Source organism: Neoarius graeffei, chromosome 22 (assembly GCF_027579695.1).
Source record: "Neoarius graeffei isolate fNeoGra1 chromosome 22, fNeoGra1.pri, whole genome shotgun sequence".
NCBI lineage: Eukaryota > Metazoa > Chordata > Actinopteri > Siluriformes > Ariidae > Neoarius > Neoarius graeffei.
The window spans coordinates 49,001,314-49,029,027 of record NC_083590.1 but is presented as its reverse complement, the minus strand read 5'-3'; the positions used below and the strand labels follow the sequence as shown (position 1 = coordinate 49,029,027).

Below are 27,714 nucleotides of genomic sequence, written 5' to 3'. Positions count from 1 at the left end.
GCTGTTTTTCTGGATATTGAGAAAGCTTATGACACCATGTGGAGAGAGGGCCTATTAATTAAGTTGGAGAAAATTGGGATAAATGGGAGAATGTTCAATTTCATTTTAGATTTTTTGACACATCATACTTTGAGGGTAAGAGTAGCCAATGGATTGTCAGAAGATATAGTAGAAAGTGGAATTCCCCAGGGGAGCATTATAAGCCCTGTTCTATTTAGTATAATGATTAATGACATATTTGAGAAAGGAGGTGAAGGACTATTGTATGCAGATGATGCTGTTGTAATGGAAAAGGGGACGTAATGTCCCATATATATAATAGATAGCATGCGCAAATTAGAACAATGGGGAATAGATTGGGGATTTAAGTTCTGTTTACCAAAAACTAAGGTAATGTTTTTACCAGAAAGAAGATCCCAGAGAACTTCAAAATAATGTTGTACAACCAACCACTTGAAAGAGTAAATAAGTTTAAATATCTTGGAATCTTCATGAATGAAAGAATGACATGGAAACAGCATATAGCACATGTAGAAACTAAGTGTAAAAAAGTATCGAATCTTATGAGGATGATTTCTGGGGTGCAGACAAACGATCACTGATGAATATAAAGCATTAATCAGATCAACCATAGATTATGGTTGCATAGTATATAGTTCTGCATGTGCAACATCTCTCAGGAAACTTGATAGAGTTCAGTTTAAAGGTTTAAGGATTGCTATAGGAGCTATCAGAACAACTCCTACCTGTGCACTGTTAGTACTGTAGAAGCTGAAGAAACCCCACTTAAACTAAGATTTGATAAATTGTCCTTAACATACTGGGTGAGAGTTAAAGGGAGCATAAATAATCTTGCTGTATCAGTTCTAAATGAGTGTTGGGAATACCATTTCAAAGAGTTCTGGTTTTGGATGGCATATTAACAGCATGGGGTAGAATATGGAATTAAAGATTTTAACTTAAGCCCTGCACTTGTATTGAGTACAGTTCCTCCATGGGTGCTGCCTGTTCCATCCATTGATTTAGAACTGCTGAATGAAAAAGCAGAGCAGCCTAATGAACAAAGCCTTGCAGAATGCAGCCAAAGACATTGTGTATCTAAATATTATGGTTTTATTAAAATATTTATAGATTGGTCAAAAGATCCACAAGATGGACATTGTGGAATTAGGATATACAGTATATTCCCAAATTCAACAAAAAGTATGGATATAGGCTTAGCAACTTTGTTAATAATTGGTAAATTGTATAGGTTTGTATATACTGTATTGTTGAATCATGCAAAATTATACTGATATTATATCCCTTTTGAAGACAGCAACAGTATTTTACCTTTATTCATAGATACTTTTGAATATTTTGTTTTCTCATACCAAGCTACACTAATGCATGTTTTGTGTACATGTTCTATTTTTTTTTACTAGTGCTATCTTGCCTGTGGTGCAGACTAGCACAAAGTAAAACAGTTGCCCTGTAAGACAAAGCTCATAGGTTCAGTTCTGTAGCTCTCAGTAGTTCTGTAGCTCTCAGTTCTGCCATGATTAGTTTGTACCCAGTTCTCTGTTGTTAGTTTAGAGCAGTGAAGCCCCTGCAGTAGTTCTCAGTTCAGTTCATGACCTTGCACTTTAGAAGCCAGGCAAACACAATGAACCCAAACGTCTTTCCATTTGCCAGTTGGGTTTTATTCCATAATGGCATCAATTCTTTGCATCATCGTAAGATGTAACAGAGTGTAGAATTGAAACCTTGCTTTCAATTTAAAACTACAGGTTGCAAATGCAAACACTGTGAATGAAGTACATTTTGGGTAACAATCTATTGTTCAAGCTAGAAACTTAATCTTGACAAAATGTAACATGACATGTAACATGAAAATGAATGTTTTGTTTCTTGAACAGTTGTGTTCTATTTTTTATTGTGGTGATACCTTTTATTAGTATGTTGTGTGGAAGGATAATGTGTGGGTGTGATAACTAGTACATTTATGAATTAGTTGGTATACTTCAAGTTGTAGTAGCCCGTAGTGTCAGGGCGAGGGGGATGAAAGACCTGTGGAGGGATCATGGAATGATAACTTTGCTGCAGAGAAGGATCTGTGAAGACTGAAATTAAAAATGGAGTGAAAGAATAAAGAATTACAGTAATGCTATGAGTTGTAAAGCTAGATATGATGTAAATATAGGCATTATTAGGTTGAGAAGGGTGTAGTATGGAGGCTTGTGTATTTGCAGAAAATATTTCCAAATTGCAGAACAAAATTTTGACATTCTGCAATATTGCAGAACACTGGAAAAAAGTATTTCGACCACTGCAATACAATAATCAAATCGCTCTACTCTGACATGGCAGACCTTCCAGATGATAGCTGCTGCATGACTGTAGGATTTCCCTTTTTTTTTTTTTGCTCTGGCTCAGCTCAACCTCAGCCTTTAAGCAAACAAACTTGCACGCTCTCTCTTTTACATATAATTTTGCAAATTTTATTCCTGTGTAGATAATTGTACGGTTCCATGCTTTTGTAGTTCCTTAGTTCCTCGCCATCAAAGCCCTCACACAGAATAAAATAATTGACAGTGTCAACATAGCTGATGTCAGGCCACAACTTCCTGTCATCTATCCGTTCCGTGAGGGTATACGGATGGGGCACTCTGATCGTATTTATCCCCAGAGCACGTCAGAAAATCGGACCTGTGTAACCATCTTTTAGTCGTCTTTAAGCTTACCTACCTAGCAGTTAGCGTTAGCACCAAACGTCACCATAGTGGAGCCACTGAGCTCTGTATAAAATCTGGAGAGCTCATAGGCTTGTCAGAGTGAAGCCATCTGGCCACCATCTTACCACTCACATCATGTGTATTTCTCATCTCATTATCTCTCTAGCTGCTTTATCCTGTTCTACAGGGTCGCAGACAAGCTGGAGCCTATCCCAGCTGACTATGGGTGAAAGGCAGGGTACACCCTGGACAAGTCGCCAGGTCATCACAGGGCTGACACATAGACACAGACAACCATTCACACTTACATTCACACCTACGGTCAATTTAGAGTCACCAGTTAACCTAATCTGCATGTCTTTGGACTGTGGGGGAAACCGGAGCACCCGGAGGAAACCCACACGGACACGGAGAGAACATGCAAACTCCACACAGACAGGCCCTCGCCGGCCACGGACCTTCTTGCTGTGAGGTGACAGCGCTAACCACTACACCACCGTGTTGCCCACGTGTATTTGGCTTATGTTTTAAAGCAGTGTTTCTCAAACACTGGGCCATGGCCCATTAGTGGGCTGCGAAGCACAATCTAGTGGGCTGTGAATTTTTTTTCAAGTTTGAAGCCAAATACTAAATGGTTCAGGATGTCGTAGTGTACTAAATCCAGGAGTTGGTTTGCAGTACACTTTTCAAGTAGAATAAATACATTTGTGGGTAAATTAAGAACAACAAGCCTTTATTTTTGTCACATTCCTCCTCTGCATTTAACCCATGTGTGTGCATGTGCACACACAGCACAGTAGGCAGAATAAATAAATACATTTGTGGGTAAATTATATGGATCTGTGATGCTTGCTGGAAGAGAAGAGCAGGGAGGATTGGGAATTGAGCGGCTGTGGTTTGCTTACACCTGATACTAAAACTTGTAGTGTCCTAGCAATCATGTCAAAGACACAGACAAAAAGCCCAGAAACTCTTATTTACCCAGCCAAAAACGACACAGGATTTATCTTGTAGTGTCCTGATCCCTAGATCTTTAACCCAGCCACATATAAAAAGGTGTTCTCCTCCATGCTCTTCCAGGTTTTCATCTGTTTGTCTGTGTAGAATGATGGCTGCAGCACCAGGTAGTGTGAGATGTCGGGGAACTCAACGGCTGGATAATTTTCCAGGTCATAATGAATGAATGAATGAATGAATGAATGAATAACTTATTGTATTTAAATAAAGTTGATCAGCACAGGTGGTGGGGTCGTGTATGTACAGATAATTGCAAATACAAAATACTAAAAGTATACACAATTTTAAAAAACACTTTAAAATCTTTAATCCCTTAAAAGCAGGTCTTGCTGTGAGGCGACAGTGCTAACCACTACACATTCGTGCCGCCCTCATGTGACCAATAAATACTGTTAAGACATGACTGTGAGAATGAAGTGAAAATGGCAAGTAACATGAGAAAATAATCCTGTTTCAATAACTGTCCTAAATAGAAAGAATTGTACAGTCTTTGTGCTGGTTAAATAAATAAATAAATCAAAGGGAGAAATATATGAAAGAGAAAGATATACTGCATAAGAGAAAAACTGAAATAATCGCCATAAAAATAATTATGGTAGTAAAAGAGCCATTCAAAAAAAAAATCAGAGACTGAACTGGAAAAGGGAAAAAAAACACTAACAGCAAAGAGGAGCGTGATAAAGATATGTAAGGCATGTAGGTAAAGGTGAGAAAATAAGAGGAGGTAATGAAAGGGGGAAAAAAGTCAGGAGATACGTTTCTTGGGGGAAGTTTGATCAGATACGATGGTTTAACACAAGCCAAATACACACAATGCGAGTGGTAAGATAGCGGCCAGATGACTACACTCATCTCAACAGTGGGGAATAGGCTATGAGCTCTCCAGGTTTCAAAGCTCACTGAGTGGAGTAGAAGAAAGAGACTGGCTTCGCTATGACGCAGCAACAAATCATGGGAAAGGTCAGAGTTCGGGAAAGTTGTGGATAACACACAATGTTTCCATAACTCACTGAGAATGCTTCTTTGACACTTAACCCAAACCCCTGATATTTTCTGGGTAGGCCTACGCATCATTATATGGAGTCTCTGGGACTCAAAATGTTAAATTGCCGACATAGCCTATTAAACATTGCCGGTATTGTCTTAGTGTCAGGTCAGGGCCCTGGTGGACCTTGCTACTGGTAACCCAGTACAACCTGCCACATGGACGGGTGGTCGGCGTCTAAACCGGCCCCCCCACCAGTGTATACTGGTGAGGAGGGTGGTATGTCACCCAACAGGACTAAAAACTGTCATGCTCTGCCCCGGACTTCCACTCCGGAGATTTATTATCTCCCAGTTCAGCGCTAATCCGGATCCGGTGTTCTGATAAACTGTCCTACACGTCAATGCGTCCTACAAAGCCCCACTGCGTATGCGCGCGCATGCGCAGAGCACAAAACGTCATTTCTTGGCATTTGAACGGATTTTTGTCCTACATCAGCTGTGCCATAAACGGTGCAGATTAACGGCGTGCATTCAATCTTTACTACTTAATCTAACATAATGCTGATTTCTAACCATTGCGTGAGTCTTGCAATACATCTGAAATATCGCTGTGTGCGCGCGTGTGTGCCATTTGAGTGCTTCATATATCCTGGAAGGATAAGAGCTCCAACAAGGAAATCCTTGAGAGAGCAGGTCTCCCATCTATGGAAGATATACTAACACGAATGAATCTCAGATGGTTAGGCCATGTGGAAAGAATGGAATGTGATCGCCTACCTAGGCAGCTACTCTACTCTCAGCTGTCTGAGGGAAAACGTGACCGGGGAAGGCCTTAGCTTCGGTTTAAAGACACTGTAAAGAGTAACTTGAAACATAGGAACACTGACTCTCACTTGTGGAACGTATTTGCCAACAGATAAAAGTGGAGGACTTTGATTTGTCCCTGATGTCACATGAAACAGTCATCGTCGCTATCCACAAACTGCAAAAGTAAAAGTAATCATCTTCACAGTCACTGGCAGCAACATCTGTCTGATATTTCTGGTTTTGCTATGATGAGTTTGTGACAATGAATTCATACCCGCAATTGAAATGCACCTAATTTTATGCTTACCACTTGGGCCTCGTTGAGTGAATGGGTGAAGATTATAGATCGGGGCTGTTGTGGAGGGCTCCTGTGAGGTGGGAAGCGTCTCTCTCTCTCTCTTTGTCATGGGAACTGGCCAATCTGTGTGAGGTTCACCGGATTCTGTCTCCCTCATTGAAACACTGAAAAAATTTCATTGGCCAGGATGTTGATAATGTCATTATTTATTTTTGCAGCAACTAGATTCCTTACTGACTCACTCATAGTGATGTCTTGCAGCAACATCCATATGAAATTAGCAATGCATTGTAAAATCAAGATGGCACATCTTCCTCAAGGATGTCAGATTCAGTTTCATTCCATACAGAGCGGCGGCTATGATTAGACAATCCATAATTAGACACCTTTTCACATTTACCAATAAAAACAATTTTACAAAGGTGAGTTTTAGTTACAACAGTTATTATTGGTTAATTAATCAACTGGAAGACCCCCCCCCGATCTTGTCATCTGATGACACAGCTCGAGATGGAATTTCTTTAGCACAATCAGCAATTTGAGAAAAACCCAAACGTTATCATCACAGGTAAGCATGGTGGAAAGATCATGGACATGTTTTTACTGATCAAATTCACCGATATTTCATGATCTCCTCGTCGAAACCTACTTTTGTTTCTTACGCTTTCATTTGACGGTCACTATTTTGTATCTAAACACGCATTTGAGAAGTCATGTGAGGTGTCGATAATAGTGATCACTTTCACCGGTGTCCACCATTATCGACTCCCTGTGGAATTAAGTGACATTTACAACTGTTATGGATCGATCTTTGTGTAACATTGTTGAAGTAGATGAAGTACTTTACAAAAATTAAAGTGCTGTGATTTTTATTTGGAATCCAACTGCAATAAATAGAATGAGACCAGAATTAAATTCCTAGCATATAAAAAAATTATATGCTTGAAATATTCAAATTTTTCTATTTTTATATACATATATAATTTTTTGCAGTTTGTTGTAAATATCTACCACATATTTTAATATCAGTGGACATTTTATAAAGTTTTGGTTCGAGGAATGACGTGTGACTTTTGACCTGGATTTTCATGTGGTTACAATGTCAACAGCCTGTTCACATTTTTTGGTAAACTACAAACCTAGAAATTAATACAAACAACAAACAAATGATTAACAAAATGTTATCTATAAAAATACTTAGAAAGTGGGTAGAAAGTGGAACAAAAAGATTTTCTGACAGGTTAAACATTATCAGTTCATTTGTTTACAAACATTAGAATTACTTTCTCATTTACGTAAGCACCGACAACCATATATTTATATAAAATATATTTTGTACAAAATATAAGTCTATGGAAAACAAATTTAAAAAAAATTGTCTAGATATGTATTTCACAAAGAACTTTGCATGGCATTTAGCAGACGCTCTTATCAGGTAGTGGAGTAGTAGCGGAGCATAGGGATCTATCTGGGGTGTAGGGGTGGAACAGACTCTGGAAGTATGCTGGTGTTGGAGGTATGCTGGTACCCTTTGGTGTTAGCTTACGAGGCTCTCAATGTTTTAAAATTTTATGCAAACTGCAAAAGATAGCCAGTGCAGAGCAGCAAGCAGAGGGGTGACATGGGAAGAACAAGGGAGGTTATAGACCAGGTGAGCTGCAGCATTCTGGATGAGCTGCAGGTGTCTGACCACAGAAGATGGAAGGCCAGCAAGGAGAGGGTTGCTGTAGTCCAAGTGGGAGAGGATCGGCGCTTGGAACAAGGTGGTAAAGTTGAGTACATACACGTACAGTATAGTAACATACAGTATACATGTCAGATCACTATATAGTAGGGTCACACCACTTACCAAGGAGATCTGGGACACATTTGACCATGCATCTTTTCTCGTGGAAATGCGAATGCATCCCCAAAAAGAACACATAATACAGTGGTGCTTGAACGTTTGTGAACGTTCAAGCACGTTATATTTCTGCATAAATACGACCTAAAACATCAGATTTTCACACAAGTCCTAAAAGTAGATAAAGAGAGCCCAGTTAAACAAATAAGACAAAAATACTATACTTGGTAATTTATTTATTGAGGAAAATGATCCAATATTACATATCTGTGAGTGGCAGAAGTATGTGAACCTCTAGGATTAGAAGTTAATTTGAAGGTGAAATTAGAGTCAGGTGTTTTCAATCAATGGGATGACAATCAGGTGTGAGTGGGCACCTTGTTTTATTTAAAGAACAGGGATCTATCAAAGTCTGATCTTCACAACACATGCTTGTGGAAGTGTATCATGGCACGAACAAAGGAGATTTCTGAGGACCAAAGAAAAAGCATTGTTGATGCTCATCAGGCTGGAAAAGGTTACAAAATCATCTGTTTGGACTCCACCAATTTACAGTCAATGAATTCTGAATTATACTCATGAATTCTAAAGGAAAATATCAGGACATCTGTCCATGAACTGAATCTCAAGAGAAGGTGGGTCATGCAGCAAGACAACAACCCTAAGTACACATGTCATTCTACAAAAGAATGATTAAAGAAGAATAAAGTTAATGTTTTGGAATGGCCAAGTCAAAGTCCTGACTTTAATCCAATCGAAATGTTGTGAAAGGACCTGAAGTGAGCAGTTCATGTGAGGAAACCCACCAACATCCCAGAGTTGAAGCTGTTCTGTATGGAGGAACGGGCTAAAATTCTTCCAAGCTGGTGTGCAGAACTGATCAACAGTTACCGCAAAGGTTTAGTTGCAGTTATTGCTGCACAAGGGGGTCACACCAGATACTGAAAGCAAAGGTTCACATACTTTTGCCACTCTCAGATATGTAATATTGGATCATTTTCCTCAATAAATAAATGACCAAGTATTATACAGGGATGTGATTTGGGGCCGGTGAAATTATCTGAAAATTTTAGCCGGCGGTCTGGGGGCCGCAGGCCCCCAGCTGGTCCAGGGCAGTGGCCTGGTGGGGGGACAAGGGGGGAAGCCCCCCGAAGCTCCTGGGTTCTGGGGTTTTCTGACTTAAAAATTGTACTAAAATGGCAAGCAAACACACAAGAAAAAACTTGTCATGATTAACAAATTCAAGCCAATTTAATGGTCAACATGCAACTCTGACACACACACTCTCGCTCACTCTCACACACACACTCTCGCTCACACACACACACACACACACACACTCTCACACACTCTCTCACTCTCACACACTCTCTCACTCACACACACTCTCTCTCACTCATCACACACTCTCACTTATCACACACTCTCTCACTCACACACTCTCTCACTCACACACTCTCTCACTCACACACTCTCTCTCTCTCTCTCACTCACACTCTCTCTCTCTCACACACACACACACACACACACACACTCACTCACACACACCCCAAAGAACCAGCGCGAGCAGGGCCCGCTAGCCCCACGCCTTGTGACGTAATTCGCCCCGAGGCGAGCCGCGGTTTTTCTCCAACCATTCCCAGCGGAACTTTTTTTTCACTATTCTGTCGATTTCTTTAACTCGATTTGCATCTTTATGCTCGATCACGGAGGCTGCCATCTTTCAACTCTTTGTTTGAAGCGAGCTTACGTACAGCTATCTAACAAGCGCGTTCATTGGTTGTTACAGAGCGATGAGCCAATCACGTACCTCGTTTCATCTCATTGATGTAATTACGTAATTAAAACGAGGTACGTGATTGGCTCATCGCTCTGTAACAACCAATGAACGCGCTTGTTAGATAGCTGTACGTAAGCTCGCTTCAAACAAAGAGTTGAAAGATGGCAGCCTCCGTGATCGAGGCGTAAAGATGCAAATCCGAGGCTGCCATCTTTCAAACAAAGTCGGAACGAATAGGATACGAATGTGGATGAGGGAAAAATCGGAAAAAAAATTTTTCTTCAAGTTTTGAGGTGAAAAAAGCGGAATTCCGCGAATTCGCGGAAAAATCACATCCCTGATTATAATTTTGTCTCATTTGTTTAACTGGGTTCTCTTTATCTTTTTAGGACTTGTGTGAAAATCTGATGATGTTTTAGGTCATATTTATGCAGAAATATAGAAAATTCTAAAGGGTTCACAAACTTTCAAGCACCACTGTAGGTACACGTGTAAGCGACGATGTGTCTCGGCTGTCCACAAGTGATCTGACAACCAAAGATGCATTTTAAAACCAAGTGTAATCAGGCCAGTGAGTTTTAGTATAGTATGGTTATTGGTGCGAGACGAGTCCAATTAGAAACTGTTTTCAGACAGTAGATTAGAAACTCATTTTAGAAACTGTTGATCTCTTGGGATTTTCACACACAAGCCTCTCGTGTTTACACAGAACGGAAAAGTAAAAAGACACCCAGTGAATGGTATTTTTGATGTCAAAAACACCTTGCTGATGCGAGAGCTGTCCAGCTTTGATGCTTTTCTGCTTACCACAGTTGTAAAGAGTGATTATCTGAATTATGGTAACCTTCCTGTCTGGTCATTCTCCTCTGACTTCTCTCATCAACAAGGTGTTTCCGTCCACAAACCCGGTGGTCACTGGATGCTTTTGTTTTTCCACATCATTCTGTGTAAACTCTAAAAACTGTTGCATGTTAAAATCCCAGGAAATTAGCAGTTTCTGAAGTATTTAAGTCAAGTTTTCTGGCACCAACAACACTGTCACAGATTATATGTTTATCACAGCATTCTAAAATTTGATTATTAGAGGATTAAGTGAAGCTGTTGGGCTGTATCTGTTTGGTTTAATAAATTGCCACAGGGTTAGACTGATTGGACATTTGCATGAATCAGCAGGTGCCCAGATGTTCTTAAGTGGCCTTTGACAGTATATACAGTATGTTCATACAAACATGCATTATTGAACAATTTCCCATCAGAAGGATCAACTGGCATGTCCTTACGAATCACAAGCTCTTTACGTTCTTTCATTGTGTCTGAGTTCTGAGGCTGGACCATGCTTCGTTGGACCACATCCTGGGGTAGGAAGCAACATTTAAAAATATGAAAGATACTCAGAAACTGCAACAAACTTCGCAAAGGACTATGCTGAGAAACTGAATAGAAACTGAGTTCTCACTTGCAGTGAAACTGACCTCACACTGACTTCTTTTGAATTCCTTTAGAGTTTCCCAGAGTTCAGTCTCTAAAGATTCACGGTACTTGTCGTGTGCCTCTTTCATTTTCTTCATGTCATCAGATTCCATGATTTCACTGTATTCTTCCTCAGTCTGAAAAACATCAAAGGCCACAGTAAATGTCTACATGGAAAAAGTTCATCAATACAGGTCCCTACCATTTTATTAAAGACTGGAAATACTTACATAGTCCTCAAAACATTCCCCTAGCTTGTAGCATTCTAATCCAGGAAAGGTCAAACCAGTTTCAAACAGCTCATTTACACTTCTGGCTACAAGGTGCAGCTCTTCATCTTCATAGGCATAGATCTTCCCGTCCTCACACAGCAAGAGGACTAACTGCAGGTCAAATGCGTCACATGGGAAATCATCAATCGCACCAATCACCACCATTTCCATTCTCTCTGGTAGGTAGAAATCTTTCCAGGCTTCTAGCTGATCGTCGTTCCCAGCATAGACTGTGCCATCCTGCCCACACACTCTCACACTGTAACTCTTGGGCTTTATGAGGGGAATCAGTGTCCCGGAGAACCTTTTTACAACACTGTCAGCTGTATCCAGATCCACACAACCTGCTAAAAAAGATAAATGGTGTAGATCTTACTGATAAACTTCACATAAAGAAAAGAATAATCCACAAAATAATCACATGGCACTCAGTGAAAATATTTAACACAATTTTTCAATGTCTATTAATTTAAAAAAATCAATTTAAAAAGGAAAAACCATTAAACATCAGTGTTCTGCAAAAAATAAGATTATTTTTAAGTATATACCTTCACTGTAAGCCTCATCTAATTCATGTTTAAGCTGGTCACATCTACAAAACATAACACAAATAATACAAGTAATAATTAATAATAGACATCAACAACAACACAATGAAAAACTTTATATTATTTGTGTCCACTGGGTATGACCCTGAGGAGTCTAGGTTTCCCTTTTGAGTCATTTTTTCCTGTAGCTTGCTCATTTTGGGCTGAGATCCAAGCGTGTACACTGTAAAAAAAGAATAGTTGAGAATACTTGAAATTTCAAGGCAACTGTCTGCATTAAGAATTTTATGTTTTGCCAACGATGTGCCCATGATAATCCAAACTATGATAACACTGTTATCTTTATTAAGAATTCTTAATTAAGTCAATTTTCAATTCCTCATTCTGCCAACATAGATTTCTCTTTTTGCTGAACAGTGGCATTCACAGTAGTACCAAAAGATAATTGAAGTTATCACTATTTTTGGGGGGCTTTTTTCACCTTTATTTGGACAGGACAGTGTAGAGAGAGATGGGGAGATGACCTTGGGTTGGAATCGAACCCAGGTCCCCAGATTTATGGTATGGTGCCTTATCCACCTGAGCCACGATGTCCCTGAGGTTGTCACAATTTATCATTAAACTATACATGCCTTTTTTCATTGTTCTACACAATTACAAAACTTCAATACTGAAATAAAGTTTTTAAAAAAGTGTGAAGTTTATTGTACATTATTGAAGTTTTGTAATTGTGTAGAACAATGAAAATAGGCATGTATAGTTTAATGATAAATTGTACTAACCTTGGGGGTGTCGTGGCTCAGGTGGATAAAGTGCCATACCATAAATCCGGGGACTTGGGTTCAATTCCGACCTGAGGTCATTTCCTGTCTCTACACTGTCCTATCCAAATAAAGGTGAAAAAAGCCCCCCAAAAATTGTGATAACCTCAACTGCCTTTTTGTACTACTGTGAATGCCACTGTTCAGCAAAAAGAGAAATCTATGTTGGCAGAATGAGGAATTGAAAATTGACTTAATTAAGAATTCTTAATAAAGATAACAGTGTTGTCATAGTTTGGATTATCATGGGCACATCGTTGGCAAAACATAAAATTCTTAATGCAGACAGTTGCCTTGAAATTTCAAGTATTCTCAACTATTCTTTTTTACAGTGTACTACTCACCAATAAACTGTTTTATCTGTTGTTAAAAGGTCTATAAAAAAATTAATATTTGAATTCAAGCTGTTTTAGAGATTATACTAAATGTAAATGTTCTAAAATCTCAGAACCACATATTTATCAGAATCAATATTCTGTAACTTATGCTTAAGCGAGTTAAACAGTGAAATTAAAAAGTTGAACATGCTCACTTGTTTTCTGCACTGAAGCTCATGGTGATCTTTGACAGTGGATGATTGTTTCCTTGCCAGTTTTGCTTTTACTCTCACCTTTTCTTTGATCAAGATGCAACAGGCAGTAGGCGAGAGAGAGAGACAGACAAACTAGAAAGTTTAATAAAAGAAACAAACAAACAAACAAAATATATGGTCAGATTTCCAGTGAAATTTTTTTCCCAGTTTTAGTGTTCCATAACAGGAGCTAATAACAAGCAATCACTGAAACTATGTTAAATCAACATTTTTCCATCAACATTAATTTAAACGAAACAACATTGAACTCCAATGTTCATCCTTCATCACTTTTGCACCCTCGGTTAATACTGGAACACTGAAATCATAACTAAATATCAACAGGACTTCAATGGCATTTCAACTGAAATTAAACCACAGCAAAAATTACTCTTCATGTTTCAAAATATTGTGAATATGCTCTGCTTTATTTCCAGTCAAGATAAATTTTATTAAATATATCTATAACCCAATATCATTAAACATTAGGTTTTACCTAATGTCATCATTCAAGCTAAATCTGACTACTACTTTACTCTAATTCATTCCAACGACGGCAACTCCAAAGCACTGTTCACCCTGCTCAACAAAATCATCAAACCACTTGACTCTCTCCCCGCCCACCTGTATTCAGCTGACACCTGCAACAAACTACTGCACTTTTTCAATGAAAAGAATTCACAAAATTCACCAACATCTCAGCTCCAACCCTCCATTTCACCCCTCCACTGAACTCCTTCCCCTTCACCAGCCGTTGTCTAGCTTCCAGCTCCCTGATCCCTCTGAAATTTCTGGCCTCATCCGCAAGTCCAAGCCCTCTACCTGTCAGCTTGATCCCCTCCCCACTTCCCTTGTTAAATCCTGCCTTCCCTCTCTCCTCCCCATCATATCTGCTATCATCCACTCTTCACTCATCACTGGAACTGTTCCCACACCATTCAAAGTTGCTGCTGTCACCCCAATACTCAAGAAACCTGGTTCTGATCCCACAGACTACAACAACCTCTGCCCCATCTCCAACCTGCCCTTCATCTCCAAAATCCTCGAAAAAATTGTAGCCTCTCAACTCCACTCCCACCTATCTCACAACTCCCTATATCAGCACTTCCAGTGTGGATTCCGCCCCCGCCATAGTACAGAAATTGCTCTCTTAATGATCACCAATGACCTCCTCATGGCAGCTGATTCTGGTCTACTCTCCATTCTCATCCTCCTCGATCTAAGTGCAGCCTTTGACACCATCTCTCACTCCATCCTTCTTCATAGACTCTCCTCCATCGGTATCACTCACACCCCCCTCGACTGGTTTCACTCCTATCTCTCTGGCCGCACTCAGTTCATTCAACTCAAGTCCTTTAGATCTCAACCCTCCCCCGTCACCTCTGGCGTGCCCCAGGGCTCTGTCCTGGGGCCCCTCCTCTTCATCACCTACCTCCTTCCCCTCGGCAATATATTTCGTAAATTTAATATCAACTTTCATTGCTATGCGGATGACACCCAGCTCTACCTGTCTGGAAAACCCTTTTCCACCCTCCCTCCCCCCTCCCTTACCACCTGCTTAGCTGAAATCAAATCCTGGTTCACCGCTAACTTCCTGAAACTGAACAGCGACAAAACTGAAGTCCTCCTTGTAGGCACCAAATCCACCCTCTCCAAAGTTGACAGTATCTCCTTTTCAATTGATGGTTCCATAGTTTCCCCCTCCCCTCAGGTCAAGAGCCTGGGTGTCATCCTAGACAGCTCTCTATCCTTCCTCTCTCATATCAATAACATTACACGGTCTGCTTATTTTCACTTGCGCAACATAAATCGTCTTCGCCCCTCCCTCACCTCCCACACCACCTCCATCCTTGTACACAGTCTTGTCACCTACCGCATTGACTACTGTAATTCTCTCCTCTTTGGTCTCCCTCAAAAATCCCTTCATAAGCTCCAATTGGTCCAGAATTCAGCTGCCCGTATCATCACCAATACGCCCTCTTTTCATCACATCACCCCAACACTACAGACTCTCCACTGGCTCCCTATCAAATACAGGATCAATTTCAAAATTCTCCTCCACACATTCAAGGCCATCCATAATCTTGCCCCTCCATATTTGTCCCATCTTCTCCACATTGCTAACCCCTCTCGCTCCCTCCGATCCTCCTCCTCCATCCTCCTCACTGTCCCCTCTGCCCGCCTCAGTACTATGGGGAGTAGAGCTTTCAGTCGCTCTGCTCCCCAACTCTGGAATTCACTCCCCCCGACAGACGTAATATCGACTCTCTACCTCTATTCAAATCCAGACTGAAAACTCACTTGTTTCAGTTAGCATATTCACTGTGACTCTTACCATCTCTAAATTCTCTGTTTACTTTCTCTGTGCTTTTTGTGTCTTGTTTTACTGTTTTTACTGTTGTTTTTATTCTTGTTTTTACTGTTTGTATAGTGTCCTTGAGTGTTTTGAAAGGCGCTTCTAAATAAAATGCATTATTATTATTACCTAATATATAAATGATAATGGACAACTTTGCATCAGTTTAAAAAAAAAAGTGTAGTTATTATAATTTCAATCTTTGTGATTTGACTCCTCCACCGTGCGGTACCCAGCCCCACCCACCCGGTCCAGCCCCACCCACTGAGCATGGAGTAGAACAGAGCCATTTATGAACTGCCTGCATGGGTAAAGGCAAATTCAGAGACAGCCCTTTCCCCCGTTTTCTGAGTCAGGGCATCTAAAATAGAAAACAGAGAAACAAAAATAAAATAAAAAAAGTTATGAATTTCAGATTAAAAAAAAAGCTCAAAAATTGCACTCAGAAGTAGAACAGAGCTATATGTCTGTATCATGAACATGAACATCCTACACTGGTGGTAATAAAATATCTCGTCGTCATTTCCGGGTCGACTACAATATATCTCGTCGTCATTTCCAGGTCGGCTACAATATCTTGCCGTTGTTTCCGGGTCGGCTACAATATCTCATCGTCGTTTCCAGGTCAGCTACAATATCTCGTCGTCGTTTCAGGTTCAGCTACAATATCTCGTCGTCGTTTCTGGGTCGGCTACAATATCCCGTCGTCGTTTCCGGGTCAGCTACAATATCCCGTCGTCGTTTCCAGGTCGGCTACAATATCTTGTCGTCGTTTCCGGGTCGGCTACAATATCCCGTCGTCGTTTCCGGGTAGGCTACAATATCTCGTCGTCGTTTCCGGCTCGACTACAATATCTCGTCGTCGTTTCAGGTTTGGCTACAACATCTCGTCATCGTTTCGGGTTTGGCTACAACATCTTGTCGTCGTTTCCGGGTCGGCTACAACAGCTCGTTGTTTCCGCATCAGCTACAACAGCTCGTTGTAGTTTCCGCATCGGCTACAATAGCTCGCCGTCGTTTCGGGGTCGGCGACATTGCCATGATGCCAACGAGATCCCATCATTGTTTCTGGGTCTGCTATAATTCTGCAACTCATTATGACGTCGTCGTTTCGGGTTCGGCTACAATATCTTGTTGTTGTTGGGTCAATCCATGTGAAATCATCAGAGGCCTCGCCACTGATCATCTCAGATTTGCTTCATACTTTCTGGAAATATTGTCAGTGTGCCCAATAAATAGTGTACAAAGTTTTAGGCTTGTACCTTCATTAGTTTCTGACATATAGGGGCTTAAATAAAGGGGCATGTACCCAATTTCACTGTTAAAATGCGTGCTACAGAAAACGGACCTAATTTCCATAAGTCTCATCTCACCTCATTATCTCTAGCCACTTTATCCTGTTCTACAGGGTCGCAGGCAACCTGGAGCCTATCCCAGCTAACTACGGGCGAAAGGCGGGGTACACCCTGGACAAGTTGCCAGGTCATCACAGGGCATTTCTATAAGTCATTACTTTTAAACTATTCATGCAAGATACATGAAATTTTCAAGGATTGTTCTTCAAAGCCAGACACCTTTAAATCCTATAATAGAAAGTTCACAGTTCAATATTTGCCAAGTTATGGCTTGCTGAAAATCATAAAAAAATGTCTTCTATCGTGCTTTGGAGCAAATTTGATGCCCCATATCTCCACATTAAAGCACACCAGGTCTTTCAAATTTTCTTATTTATTACTCATGTTATAGTACTCTTTAGGTAACTAGGTATGTATTCAAACTTTCTGATTTATTAGGCTTTAAAAAAAACACCAAAAAAACATTTTGCGCCTATAATTCAAATGCATATTACAAATGTATGACAAGGTCTACCATAAAAACAATTACACCACTGGAAAGAGCTTGTTTTGATTAGCAAATGCACAAAATATGAAGTTGGTACCCTAAACCAAACTATAAATATTAAGGTATCAAGTACGGTATGTTTTACGATAGACGGAAATGCTGTTCTAAGGCATATAATCTACAACCCCGATTCCAAAAAAGTTGGGACAAAGTACAAATTGTAAATAAAAACGGAATGCAATGATGTGGAAGTTTCAAAATTCCATATTTTATTCAGAATAGAACATAGATGACATATCAAATGTTTAAACTGAGAAAATGTATCATTTAAAGAGAAAAATTAGGTGACTTTAAATTTCATGACAACAACACATCTCAAAAATGTTGGGACAAGGCCATGTTTACCACTGTGAGACATCCCCTTTTCTCTTTACAACAGTCTGTAAATGTCTGGGGACTGAGGAGACAAGTTGCTCAAGTTTAGGGATAAGAATGTTAACCCATTCTTGTCTAATGTAGGATTCTAGTTGCTCAACTGTCTTAGGTCTTTTTTGTCGTATCTTCCATTTTATGATGCGCCAAATGTTTTCTATGGGTGAAAGATCTGGACTGCAGGCTGGCCAGTTCAGTACCCGGACCCTTCGCAGCCATGATGCAGCCATGATGCTGTAATTGATGCAGTATGTGCTTTGGCATTGTAATGTTGGAAAATGCAAGATCTTCCCTGAAAGAGACGTCGTCTGGATGGGAGCATATGTTGCTCTAGAACCTGGATATACCTTTCAGCATTGATGGTGTCTTTCCAGATGTGTAAGCTGCCCATGCCACACGCACTAATGCAACCCCATACCATCAGAGATGCAGGCTTCTGAACTGAGCGCTGATAACAACTTGGGTCGTCCTTCTCCTCTTTAGCCCAAATGACACGGCGTCCCTGATTTCCATAAAGAACTTCAAATTTTGATTCATCTGACTACAGAACAGTTTTCCACTTTGCCACAGTCCATTTTAAATGATCCTTGGCCCAGAGAAGACGTCTGCGCTTCTGGATCATCTTTAGATACAGCTTCTTCTTTGAACTATAGAGTTTTAGCTGGCAAGGCGGATGGCACGGTGAATTGTGTTCACAGATAATGTTCTCTGGAAATATTCCTGAGCCCATTTTGTGATTTCCAATACAGAAGCATGCCTGTATGTGATGCAGTGCCGTCTAAGGGCCCGAAGATCACGGGCACCCAATATGAATTTCCGGCCTTGACCCTTACGCACAGAGATTCTTCCAGATTCTCTGAATCTTTTGATGATATTATGCACTATAGATGATGATATGTTCAAACTCTTTGCAATTTTACACTATCGAACTCCTTTCTGATATTGCTCCACTAATTGTCGGCTCAGAATTAGGGGGATCTTCTGAGAGCCGCTGCCACTCCAAGATGCTCTTTTTATACCCAGTCATGTTAATGACCTATTGCCAATTGACCTAATGAGTTGCAATTTAGTCCTCCAGCTGTTCCTTTTTTGTACCTTTAACTTTTCTAGCCTTTATTGCCCTTGTCCCAACTTTTTTGAAATGTGTTGCTGTCATGAAATTTCAAATGAGCCAATATTTGGCATGAAATTTCAAAATGTCTCACTTTCGACATTTGGTACTTGGATGCATCTAGAGATGCATAAAAACTGAAAAATCACAAAGGTCATGAGGATTTTTATCACTATCTCTTAGAAGCACATATGTGAGCTTCCATTTGCCAGCCAGATACAGTGACTGATGTCAGCAGAGCTCTGCCTATCTCTGCAGAGTGCCGCTAAACATGACCAGACTTGCCAGCCAGATTTGGAGGCCGATGTCAGCAGTCTCTCAATGTTTATAAAAGGGATCACCATAATCTGGTTCAGTAGTCCTTTCACTTTCCAACAATGCTATACAAACCTGGATAAAACATGGCTTCATCTTTGGCATCATGCTCAATTGGACAATTGACAAATTGCCCCGAAGATTGTCACAAACCAGATTATGTGAAAAACGTCAAAAGATAAGCCTACTCATGATCACTTGGACATAAAGAACTTAAATGTGTAGCCTTTTCACCAATCATTAAACACTGATTTTGTAATATTTTTAACAATGTAAATGATAGCCCTTTGAGGACTGAGTTAATGAGTTTACTATAAGTGCCTAAAAATATTAGCAGATTTTTTGAAGTCTTGTAGTTTTATAAATTATATAAAATTTAATATTACCAATTTCATTATTATAGACCAAAGAATCTGATTAGGATTCAAAAACTGTCAGACGGAGATCAGGAATTGCTGCTCCACAGATGTGATATGGAGTCCCTCCCAGCTGAGGCAGTCATATGTTTACACCACAAGAAAGTCTACTTAGACCTGTACTCAAGTCTACAAAAGAAGTGTTGCAATCCAGATAAAGTACATGAGGATGCCAGGAGAAAAGGTTTGAGAATAGTGACACTAAACCAAGCTAATGGGGCGCTGTGTGAGACGACTGCCTCTCCAGTAGCTCTGTAGTTTTTAGCTCTTGAAACCTCTTTTTTTTCCACCTTTTTTACTTTTCTGCTCTTCTTATGAAGACATAGTGTGTTTTACTTATATCACATGGATTTTTTTTACTTTAACATGCAAGCCAGTTTTCTCGCTTATTCGAGAGAGGAGCTGCTGGCCCTGAAAACAATGGGACGAGCTGGATACGACACCCCATCCCAGCCGAGCTGAGGAGGAAATCCAGGGGCTGCAAAACCGGGGCTAAGCTAAAGGCTAGGCTAGCGGACAACTGGCGGCACTACAAACCATCCATTCCCTCTGTTATCATGGGCATTGTGAACTCGCTGCTGAATAAGGTCAATGAGCCATTCGCACTGAACAACCAGTGGATTTATCGGGAGAGCAGCTTATTTATCTTTATGGAGACATGGCTAACACACCTTGTACCAGATGCTAACGTGGACCTGCAGGGATTCACTGCTGTGAGAGTCGACAGAGACACTAAAGCATGCAGGAAAGGCAAAGGTGGAGAACTCATCATTTACGTGAACAACCGCTGGTGTAACCCGGGACATATCTCCGTAAAGACAGTTTTATTTTGCCCGGACTTGGAGCTGCTAGCTGTTAGCCTGTGGCCATATTATCTGCCGAGGGAGTTCAGTCACGTGATCACCATCTGTGTTTATATCCCTCCAAGGGCAGACGCAGATGCTGCATGTGAGAGGATTCACTCTGTCACAGCAAGGCTGCAGACACAGCACCCTGAGGCATTTATGATCATTTCTGGGGACTGCTACTTTGGACTCTACTTTGGCTGCTTTTTACCAGGCTGTGGACTGTCCAACAAGGAACAACAGGACAATTGATTTGCTGCATGCTAATGTGAGGGATGCACACAGAGTCACACCACTCCCCCCACTAGGGAAGTCTGACCATAACCTGGTTCATTTACAGCCGAAGTACGCCCCCCTGGTTCAAAGGCAGTCTGCAACAGCTAGCTCCATCAGGAGGTGGTCCCCTGAAATGGAAGATGCCTTCAGAGACTGCCATTACATCATGAACTGGGATGTGCTGCTTAGCCCACACTGTGAGGACATAGAGGGGCTGACACACTGTCTGACGGATTATCTCAACTTCTGTGCAGACGTGGTTTCCCCCGCTAAGACTGTACAGAGTTACCCTAATAACAAGCCATGGGTAACAGAGGAAGTCAAAGCTGTCCTCAACAGGAAGAAGGCCGCCTTCAGGAGCAGGGATAGAGAGGCGATGAAAGCAGCACAGCAGGAGGTGAAACGCTGCGTGAGGGAAGCTAAGGACAGCTACAGGAGAAAGGTGGAGTAGCCCTCCCCCTCCTCAACACAGACTCCTCCATGCATTACTGCAGACAAGGTCAGAGGTCAACTGAGGAAGCTTCACCCCAGGAAAGCAGCAGGCCCGGACAAGGTGTGTCCCCGACTACTGAAGACCTGCGCTGCTGAAGTGGGTGAACCACTCCAACACATCTTCAACCTCAGCCTGCAGCTGGGGAGAGTGCCCACCCTCTGGAAGACATCATGCATCGTTCCAGTTCCCAAAAAGAATCAGCCCAGTGAGCTGAATGACTTCCGACCGGTGGCACTCACTTCACATCTGATGAAAACATTGGAGCGATTCTTCCTCAGCCTCCTCAGACCCCAGGTGCAACATGCCCAGGACTTTCTGCAGTTTGTGTACTGGGCAGGTGTTGGTGTGGAAGACGCCATCCTCTACCTGCTACACTGAGCCCACTCGCATCTGAATAAGGGAAATGGCACAGTGAGGATCCACTTCTTGGACTTCTCGAGTGCCTTCAACACCATCCAGCCCCTTTTGCTTCAGGACAAACTGAACAGGATGCGAGTGGACCCCTGCCTGGTCACCTGGATCTCCAGCGACCTCATTGACAGGCCGCAGTACGTCAGGCTGAAGGACATCATGTCTGATACTGTGATTAGCAGCATCAGAGGACCCCAGGGCATGGTGCTGGCCCCTCTTCTCTTCACCCTGTACACCGCGGACTTCTGCTACAACTCGGAGCTGTGTCACATTCAGAAGTTCGCCGATGACACAGCCATCATGGGGTGTATCAGGGACGATAGAGAGGAGGAGCATAGGAGCCTGGTGAGGGACTTTGCTGTGTGGTGCAACAGGAACCATCTGCAGCTCAACACCTCGAAGACCAAGGAGCTGGTCATTGACTTTGGGAGGTCCAGACCAAGGTCACGACCAGTTTTGATCGAGGGAGTCGAGGTGGAGGTTGTGGATTTCTACAAGTGCCTCGGGCTGTGGCTGGACAGCAAGCTGGACTGGACTTGCAACAGCAATGACCTGTACAGGAAGGGACAGAGCAGGCTGTACTTCCTGAGGAGGCTGCAGTCCTTTAACATCTGCAGGAAACTCCTGTGGATGTTCTATCAGTCTGTGGTCGCCAGTGTCCTGTTTTACACCGTGGTGTGCTGGGGGGGCAGCACATCCAGGAAGGACACATCCAGGCTGGACAAACTGATCAGGCGGGCCGGCTCTGTGGTCAGCATGAAGCTGGACTCTCTGGTGATGGTGGCAGAGAAGACGACTATGGACAAAATACTGAACATCATGGACGATGCCAGTCACCCTCAGCACACTGTCATCAGCAACCAGAGGAGCCTGTTCAGTGACTGAATGCTCCTTCCCAAGTGCAGGACAAACAGACTCAAAAACTCCTTTGTCCCTCACGCCATCAGACTGTACAACTCCTCTCTGGGGGGGAGGGGTAACAGGAGGACAGACAGAGGACGGGAAGGAGCAGTAGCCTAGCCTAACAATAAGCAATACCGGACAATGTGCAATATAATGTGCAATACCTCTTCTGTTGGCCTCCCCCCTTCCCCATATCTTCTTCTTATTCTTTTTTATATTTGTATATGTAAATACGTAATTTAATTTAATAGCTACAATAGCTCGTCATCATTTCCAGGTCAGCTGCAATATCTCGTCGTCGTTTCCGGGTCGGCTATAATATCTCGTCGTCGTTTCCAGGTCAGCTACAATATCTTGTCGTCGTTTCGGGTTCGGCTACAATATCTTGTCATCATTTTGGGTTCGGCTACAATATTTTGTCGTCGTTTCGGGGTCAGCTACAATATCTCGCCATCGTTTCGGGTTCGGCTACAATATCTCGTCGTCATTTTGGGTTCAGCTACAATATCTCGTCATTGTTTTGGGGTCGGCTACAATATCTCGTCGTCGTTTCGGGTTCGGCTATAATATCTCGTCGTCGTTTCGGGTTCGGCTACAATAGCTCGTCGTCGTTTCGGGGTCGGCTACAATAGCTCGCCGTCGTTTCGGGTTTGGCTACAATACAGTGGGGCAAAAAAGTATTTAGTCAGCCACCAATTGTACAAGTTCTCCCACTTAAAAAGATGAGAGAGGCCTGTAATTTTCATCATAGGTACACTTTAACTATGAGAGACAGAATGGGGGGAAAGAATCCAGGAAATCACATTGTAGGATTTTTAATGAATTAATTGGTAAATTCCTCTGTAAAATAAGTATTTGGTCACCTACAAACAAGCAAGATTTCTGGCTCTCACAGACCTGTAACTACTTCTTTAAGAGACTCCTCTGTCCTCCACTCGTTACCTGTATTAATGGCACCTGTTTGAACTCGTTATCAGTATAAAAGACATCTGTCCACAACCTCAAACAGTCACACTCCAAACTCCACTATGGCCAAGACCAAAGAGCTGTCAAAGGACACCAGAAACAAAATTGTAGACCTGCACCAGGCTGGGAAGACTGAATCTGCAATAGGTAAGCAGCTTGGTGTGAAGAAATCAACTGTGGGAGCAATTATTAGAAAATGGAAGACATACAAGACCACTGATAATCTCCCTCGATCTGGGGCTCCACGCAAGATCTCACCCCGTGGGGTCAAAATGATCACAAGAACGGTGAGCAAAAATCCCAGAACCACACGGGGGGACCTAGTGAATGACCTGCAGAGAGCTGGGACCAAAGTAACAAAGGCTACCATCAGTAACACACTACGCCGCCAGGGACTCAAATCCTTCAGTGCCAGACGTGTCCCCCTGCTTAAGCCAGTACATGTCCAGGCCTGTATGTAGTGAAAATTCATTACGTCTAATAATTATAACTATTCTTTTAAGTTCGTTTCTTAAGACACGTATTTTTAAGTATGTTACCTCGCTTGTTGACAGTTTCGGCGAACACTTCCGCCTTCTTCAAGACAATAGCATTTCTGGACCTAAAAATACACCACACAGAAGAAGGGAACATCAGAATTACAACATACAGAAAACCTACACACACCGACCAATATCTTCTCTGGACATCTGAACATCCCATCGCACACAAAATGTCAGTAATCAGAACACTATACGACCGAGCACAGAGCATCACAGAGGAGAAAGACAGAGAGGAGGAGGAACAACACATCCAACAGGCATTAAAAAACTGCCAATATCCACCGTGGGCAATTCAAAAAGGGAAACTACAGACACAAAAAAAGGAAAGAAGCAAACAAACAAGAAAAAACACAGAAAAAACAAACCGGGGCTTTGTCACATTACCATATATAAAAGGAGTTACAGAACGCATCCAACGATCCATGAGGAAATACCACATCAACACCCCGGTCAAACCATACAAGAACCTCCGACAGCTGCTAGTTCACCCCAAAGACAAAATACAACTGGACAATAAATGCAATGTCATATATGAAATCCCTTGCCGTTCATGTAATAAAGTCTATATTGGTGAAACGGGCAGATGCTTCCACACTCGCAGGAAAGAACACCAATTAGAATGTGAAAAAGAAACAACAAAAAGACTCACAAGATCCGAAAAAGAAAAAGCAAACCAAGAAAACTTAAAATCAGCCATTTCAGACCACTGCAAACGGCAAAATCATATAATGAATTGGGAAGAGGCCAGAGTCATTCGCGCTGAAGAGAATAGATATCAGCGTTGGATTTTGGAGGCAGTGGAGATACGTAAGCAGGCGCAGAGGACGATGAACCGGGATGAGGGAGCGTACGCGCTGTCACACACCTGGAGCGCAGTCCTGGGGCAGCGACCTGACAGCAGGAGGCGTGAACTACCTGTCAAATTGGGCGGGACGTTCACGCCTCCATAGAGTAACATCAGCTGATAAGGCACGTCACCACTCGACATCTGGTGACTGTTTTGAAGAAGGCGGAAGTGTTCGCCGAAACTGTCAACAAGCGAGGTAACATACTAAAAAATACGTGTCTTAAGAAACGAACTTAAAAGAATGTCCAGGCCTGTCTGAAGTTTGCTAGAGAGCATTTGGATGATCCAGAAGAGGATTGGGAAAATGCCATATGGTCAGATGAAACCAAAATAGAACTTTTAGGTAAAAACTCAACTTGTCGTGTTTGGAGGAGAAAGAATGCTGAGTTGCATCCAAAGAACACCATACCTACTGTGAAGCATGGGGGTGGAAACATCATGCTTTGGGGCTGTTTTTCTGCAAAGGGACCAGGATGACTGATCCGTGTAAAGGAAAGAATGAATGGGGCCATGTATCGTGAGATTTTGAGTGAAAACCTCCTTCCATCAGCAAGGGCATTGAAGATGAAACATGGCTGGGTCTTTCAGCATGACAATGATCCCAAACACACCGCCCGGGCAATGAAGGACTGGCTTCATAAGAAGCATTTCAAGGTCCTGGAGTGGCCTAGCCAGTCTCCAGATCTCAACCCCATAGAAAATCTTTGGAGGGAGTTGAAAGTCCATGTTGCCCAGCAACAGCCCCAAACCATCACTGCTCTAGATGAGATCTGCATGGAGGAATGGGCCAAAATACCAGCAACAGTGTGTGAAAACCTTGTGAAGACTTACAGAAAACGTTTGACCTCTGTCATTGCCAACAAAGGGTATATAACAAAGTATTGAGATGAACTTTTGTTATTGACCAAATACTTATTTTCCACCATAATTTGCAAATAAATTCTTTAAAAATCAGACAACGTGATTTTCTGGATTTTTTTTTCTCATTTTGTCTCTCATAGTTGAGGTATACCTATGATGAAAATTACAGGCCTCTCTCATCTTTTTAAGTGGGAGAACTTGCACAGTTGGTGACTGACTAAATACTTCTTTGCCCCACTGTATCTCGTCGTCGTTTCGGGGTCGGCTACAACATCCCGTCATCGTTTCGGGGTCGGCTACAACATCCCGTCATCGTTTCGGGGTCGGCTACAACATCTCGTCGTCGTTTCGGGGTCGGCTACAACATCTCGTCGTCGTTTCGGGGTCGGCTACAACATCCCGTCATCGTTTCAGGGTCGGCTACAACATCTCGTCGTCGTTTCGGGGTCGGCTACAACATCTCGTCGTCATTTCGAGGTCGACTACAATCTGTCGTCATTGTTTTGAGGTCAGTGACAATATTTCGTCGTCGTTTCGGGGTTGACTACAATATCTCATCATTTCAAGGTCAGCTACAATATCTCGTCGTCATTTCGAGGTCAGCAACAATATCTCGGCATCGTTTCGGGGTCGACTACAATATCTCGTCATTGTTTCGAGGTCAGCTACAATATCTCGTCGTTGTTTCGGGGTCGGCTACAACGCCCTGACTCTGATAAGATTTCGTTGTCATCAACATCACTATACTGTTGGGTTTTGTTGGTATTGTAAAGGTTATTCAACATTTATTTAACACCGAGGTTTCAGTCTCAACCAGAATAATAAATCAGATGGAAAATCAATAAATCAGTCGACGTCAATATCGTCTTGTGATCCGAGAAGTGACTTGTCATAACAATGAAAGCAAAAATTTTAACGTTAGAAGAAGAATAAAACTTAAAACGTTAAAATTAACAGCACAAATAGTGCATCGCTGCTCTGGAGGGACAGAGATACACACGCTTACAGAATATTCTGAGTTAATCTGGACGTTAGATATAAAGGCTTAATAAGTGCGTCATAAACAGAGAAGAGGAATAAGACAGTGAAATTAAAAGACATTAGAATGAAATTGGTAAAACTCTGTGTGAAAGATACATGTATTTTTAAAATATTCAGGGATTTTGTTTTCCACAATCAGCTTTAACCCGAGCTGCCTGGCGCAGAGCCAAAAGCAGTTGGTGATTGTTACTAATGTTCCCGGAAATTATTTTTCAAACATAAAACAATAATAATAAAGGGGGAAAACACCAAATAATTCATTAAATGTAAAACAGCACACAACAAGACAACGTTTGATGATAAAATAACATTTAAAACAAGGATAAAAAAGATTAGACTTTGACTTACACAGAGCGGTTCAACTCCCGTCTTGTTTCTTTGCGGAAGTAAAATTCCCACCTGTGTGACTCACCTTCATGGCGTCGTTGAGCACAAAGAGAGCAACACCACACCCTGCATTCACTCTGAGTCCTTCACAGTCACAGTCTCCCAAAACCGTGCTGCTTTAAGTTTCACAATCAATTTATAGGTTAGAACAGCCCATGATAAATATACCTATATATAAATAATTCAATATTTTCCATATAACCTATAACGCAGAGATAACACATCTTGTGCTCTAAAAAGGCACTGACAGTTTTAAGTGGTATTGTAGTGCTATACACCAGGAGTTCTCAGACATTTTCGTTTACTTCAGCTATTTTTCACTGTGAAAAAAAAATTCCCTGTAATCTGTAAAGGATTATTTACAGATTAATATGGGGAGACTGGGGACAGTTTGTATTCTTCGAGTGTAACCAGGTGACAAAATAGTGTGACGTATGCATCCACCACCATCTTGTAGGGAACATTTACGCTACGTTCACACTGCAAGGCTTAATGCTCAATTCTGATTTTTTTGTGAAATCCGATTTTTTTGTGAGGTCGTT

The 27,714-nt window shown here is 41.7% G+C and overlaps 1 protein-coding gene across 10 annotated transcripts in view; it reads right to left on the bottom strand.

Annotated features, from left to right (window-relative positions):
* Positions 1 to 27,230, bottom strand: part of LOC132870918 (uncharacterized) — a 48,049-nt gene extending 20,819 nt beyond the window's left edge. Inside the window, exons 1-10 of one of the 10 annotated variants that reach the window (XR_009651227.1) lie at positions 27,134 to 27,230; positions 24,034 to 24,095; positions 13,090 to 13,221; positions 11,737 to 11,780; positions 11,147 to 11,535; positions 10,919 to 11,053; positions 10,727 to 10,799; positions 6,066 to 6,180; positions 5,833 to 5,987; positions 1,661 to 2,102 (exon numbers count right to left, since the gene is read on the bottom strand). Coding sequence is in view for 5 of the 10 variants with exons in the window: in XM_060904910.1 (XP_060760893.1) it covers positions 10,587 to 10,799; positions 10,919 to 11,053; positions 11,147 to 11,535; positions 11,737 to 11,780; positions 13,090 to 13,112 (804 nt within the window). In the remaining 5 variants the exon portion in view is untranslated. Of the gene's footprint in view, positions 1 to 1,660; positions 2,103 to 3,426; positions 5,988 to 6,013; positions 6,181 to 9,599; positions 10,800 to 10,902; positions 11,054 to 11,146; positions 11,536 to 11,736; positions 11,781 to 13,089; positions 13,222 to 24,033; positions 24,096 to 27,133 lie in introns of those variants that run through there. The other 9 variants (XR_009651228.1, XR_009651229.1, XR_009651231.1 and 6 more) reach the window with 9 other exon arrangements.
* Between the last annotated feature and the right edge of the window lie 484 nt (positions 27,231 to 27,714).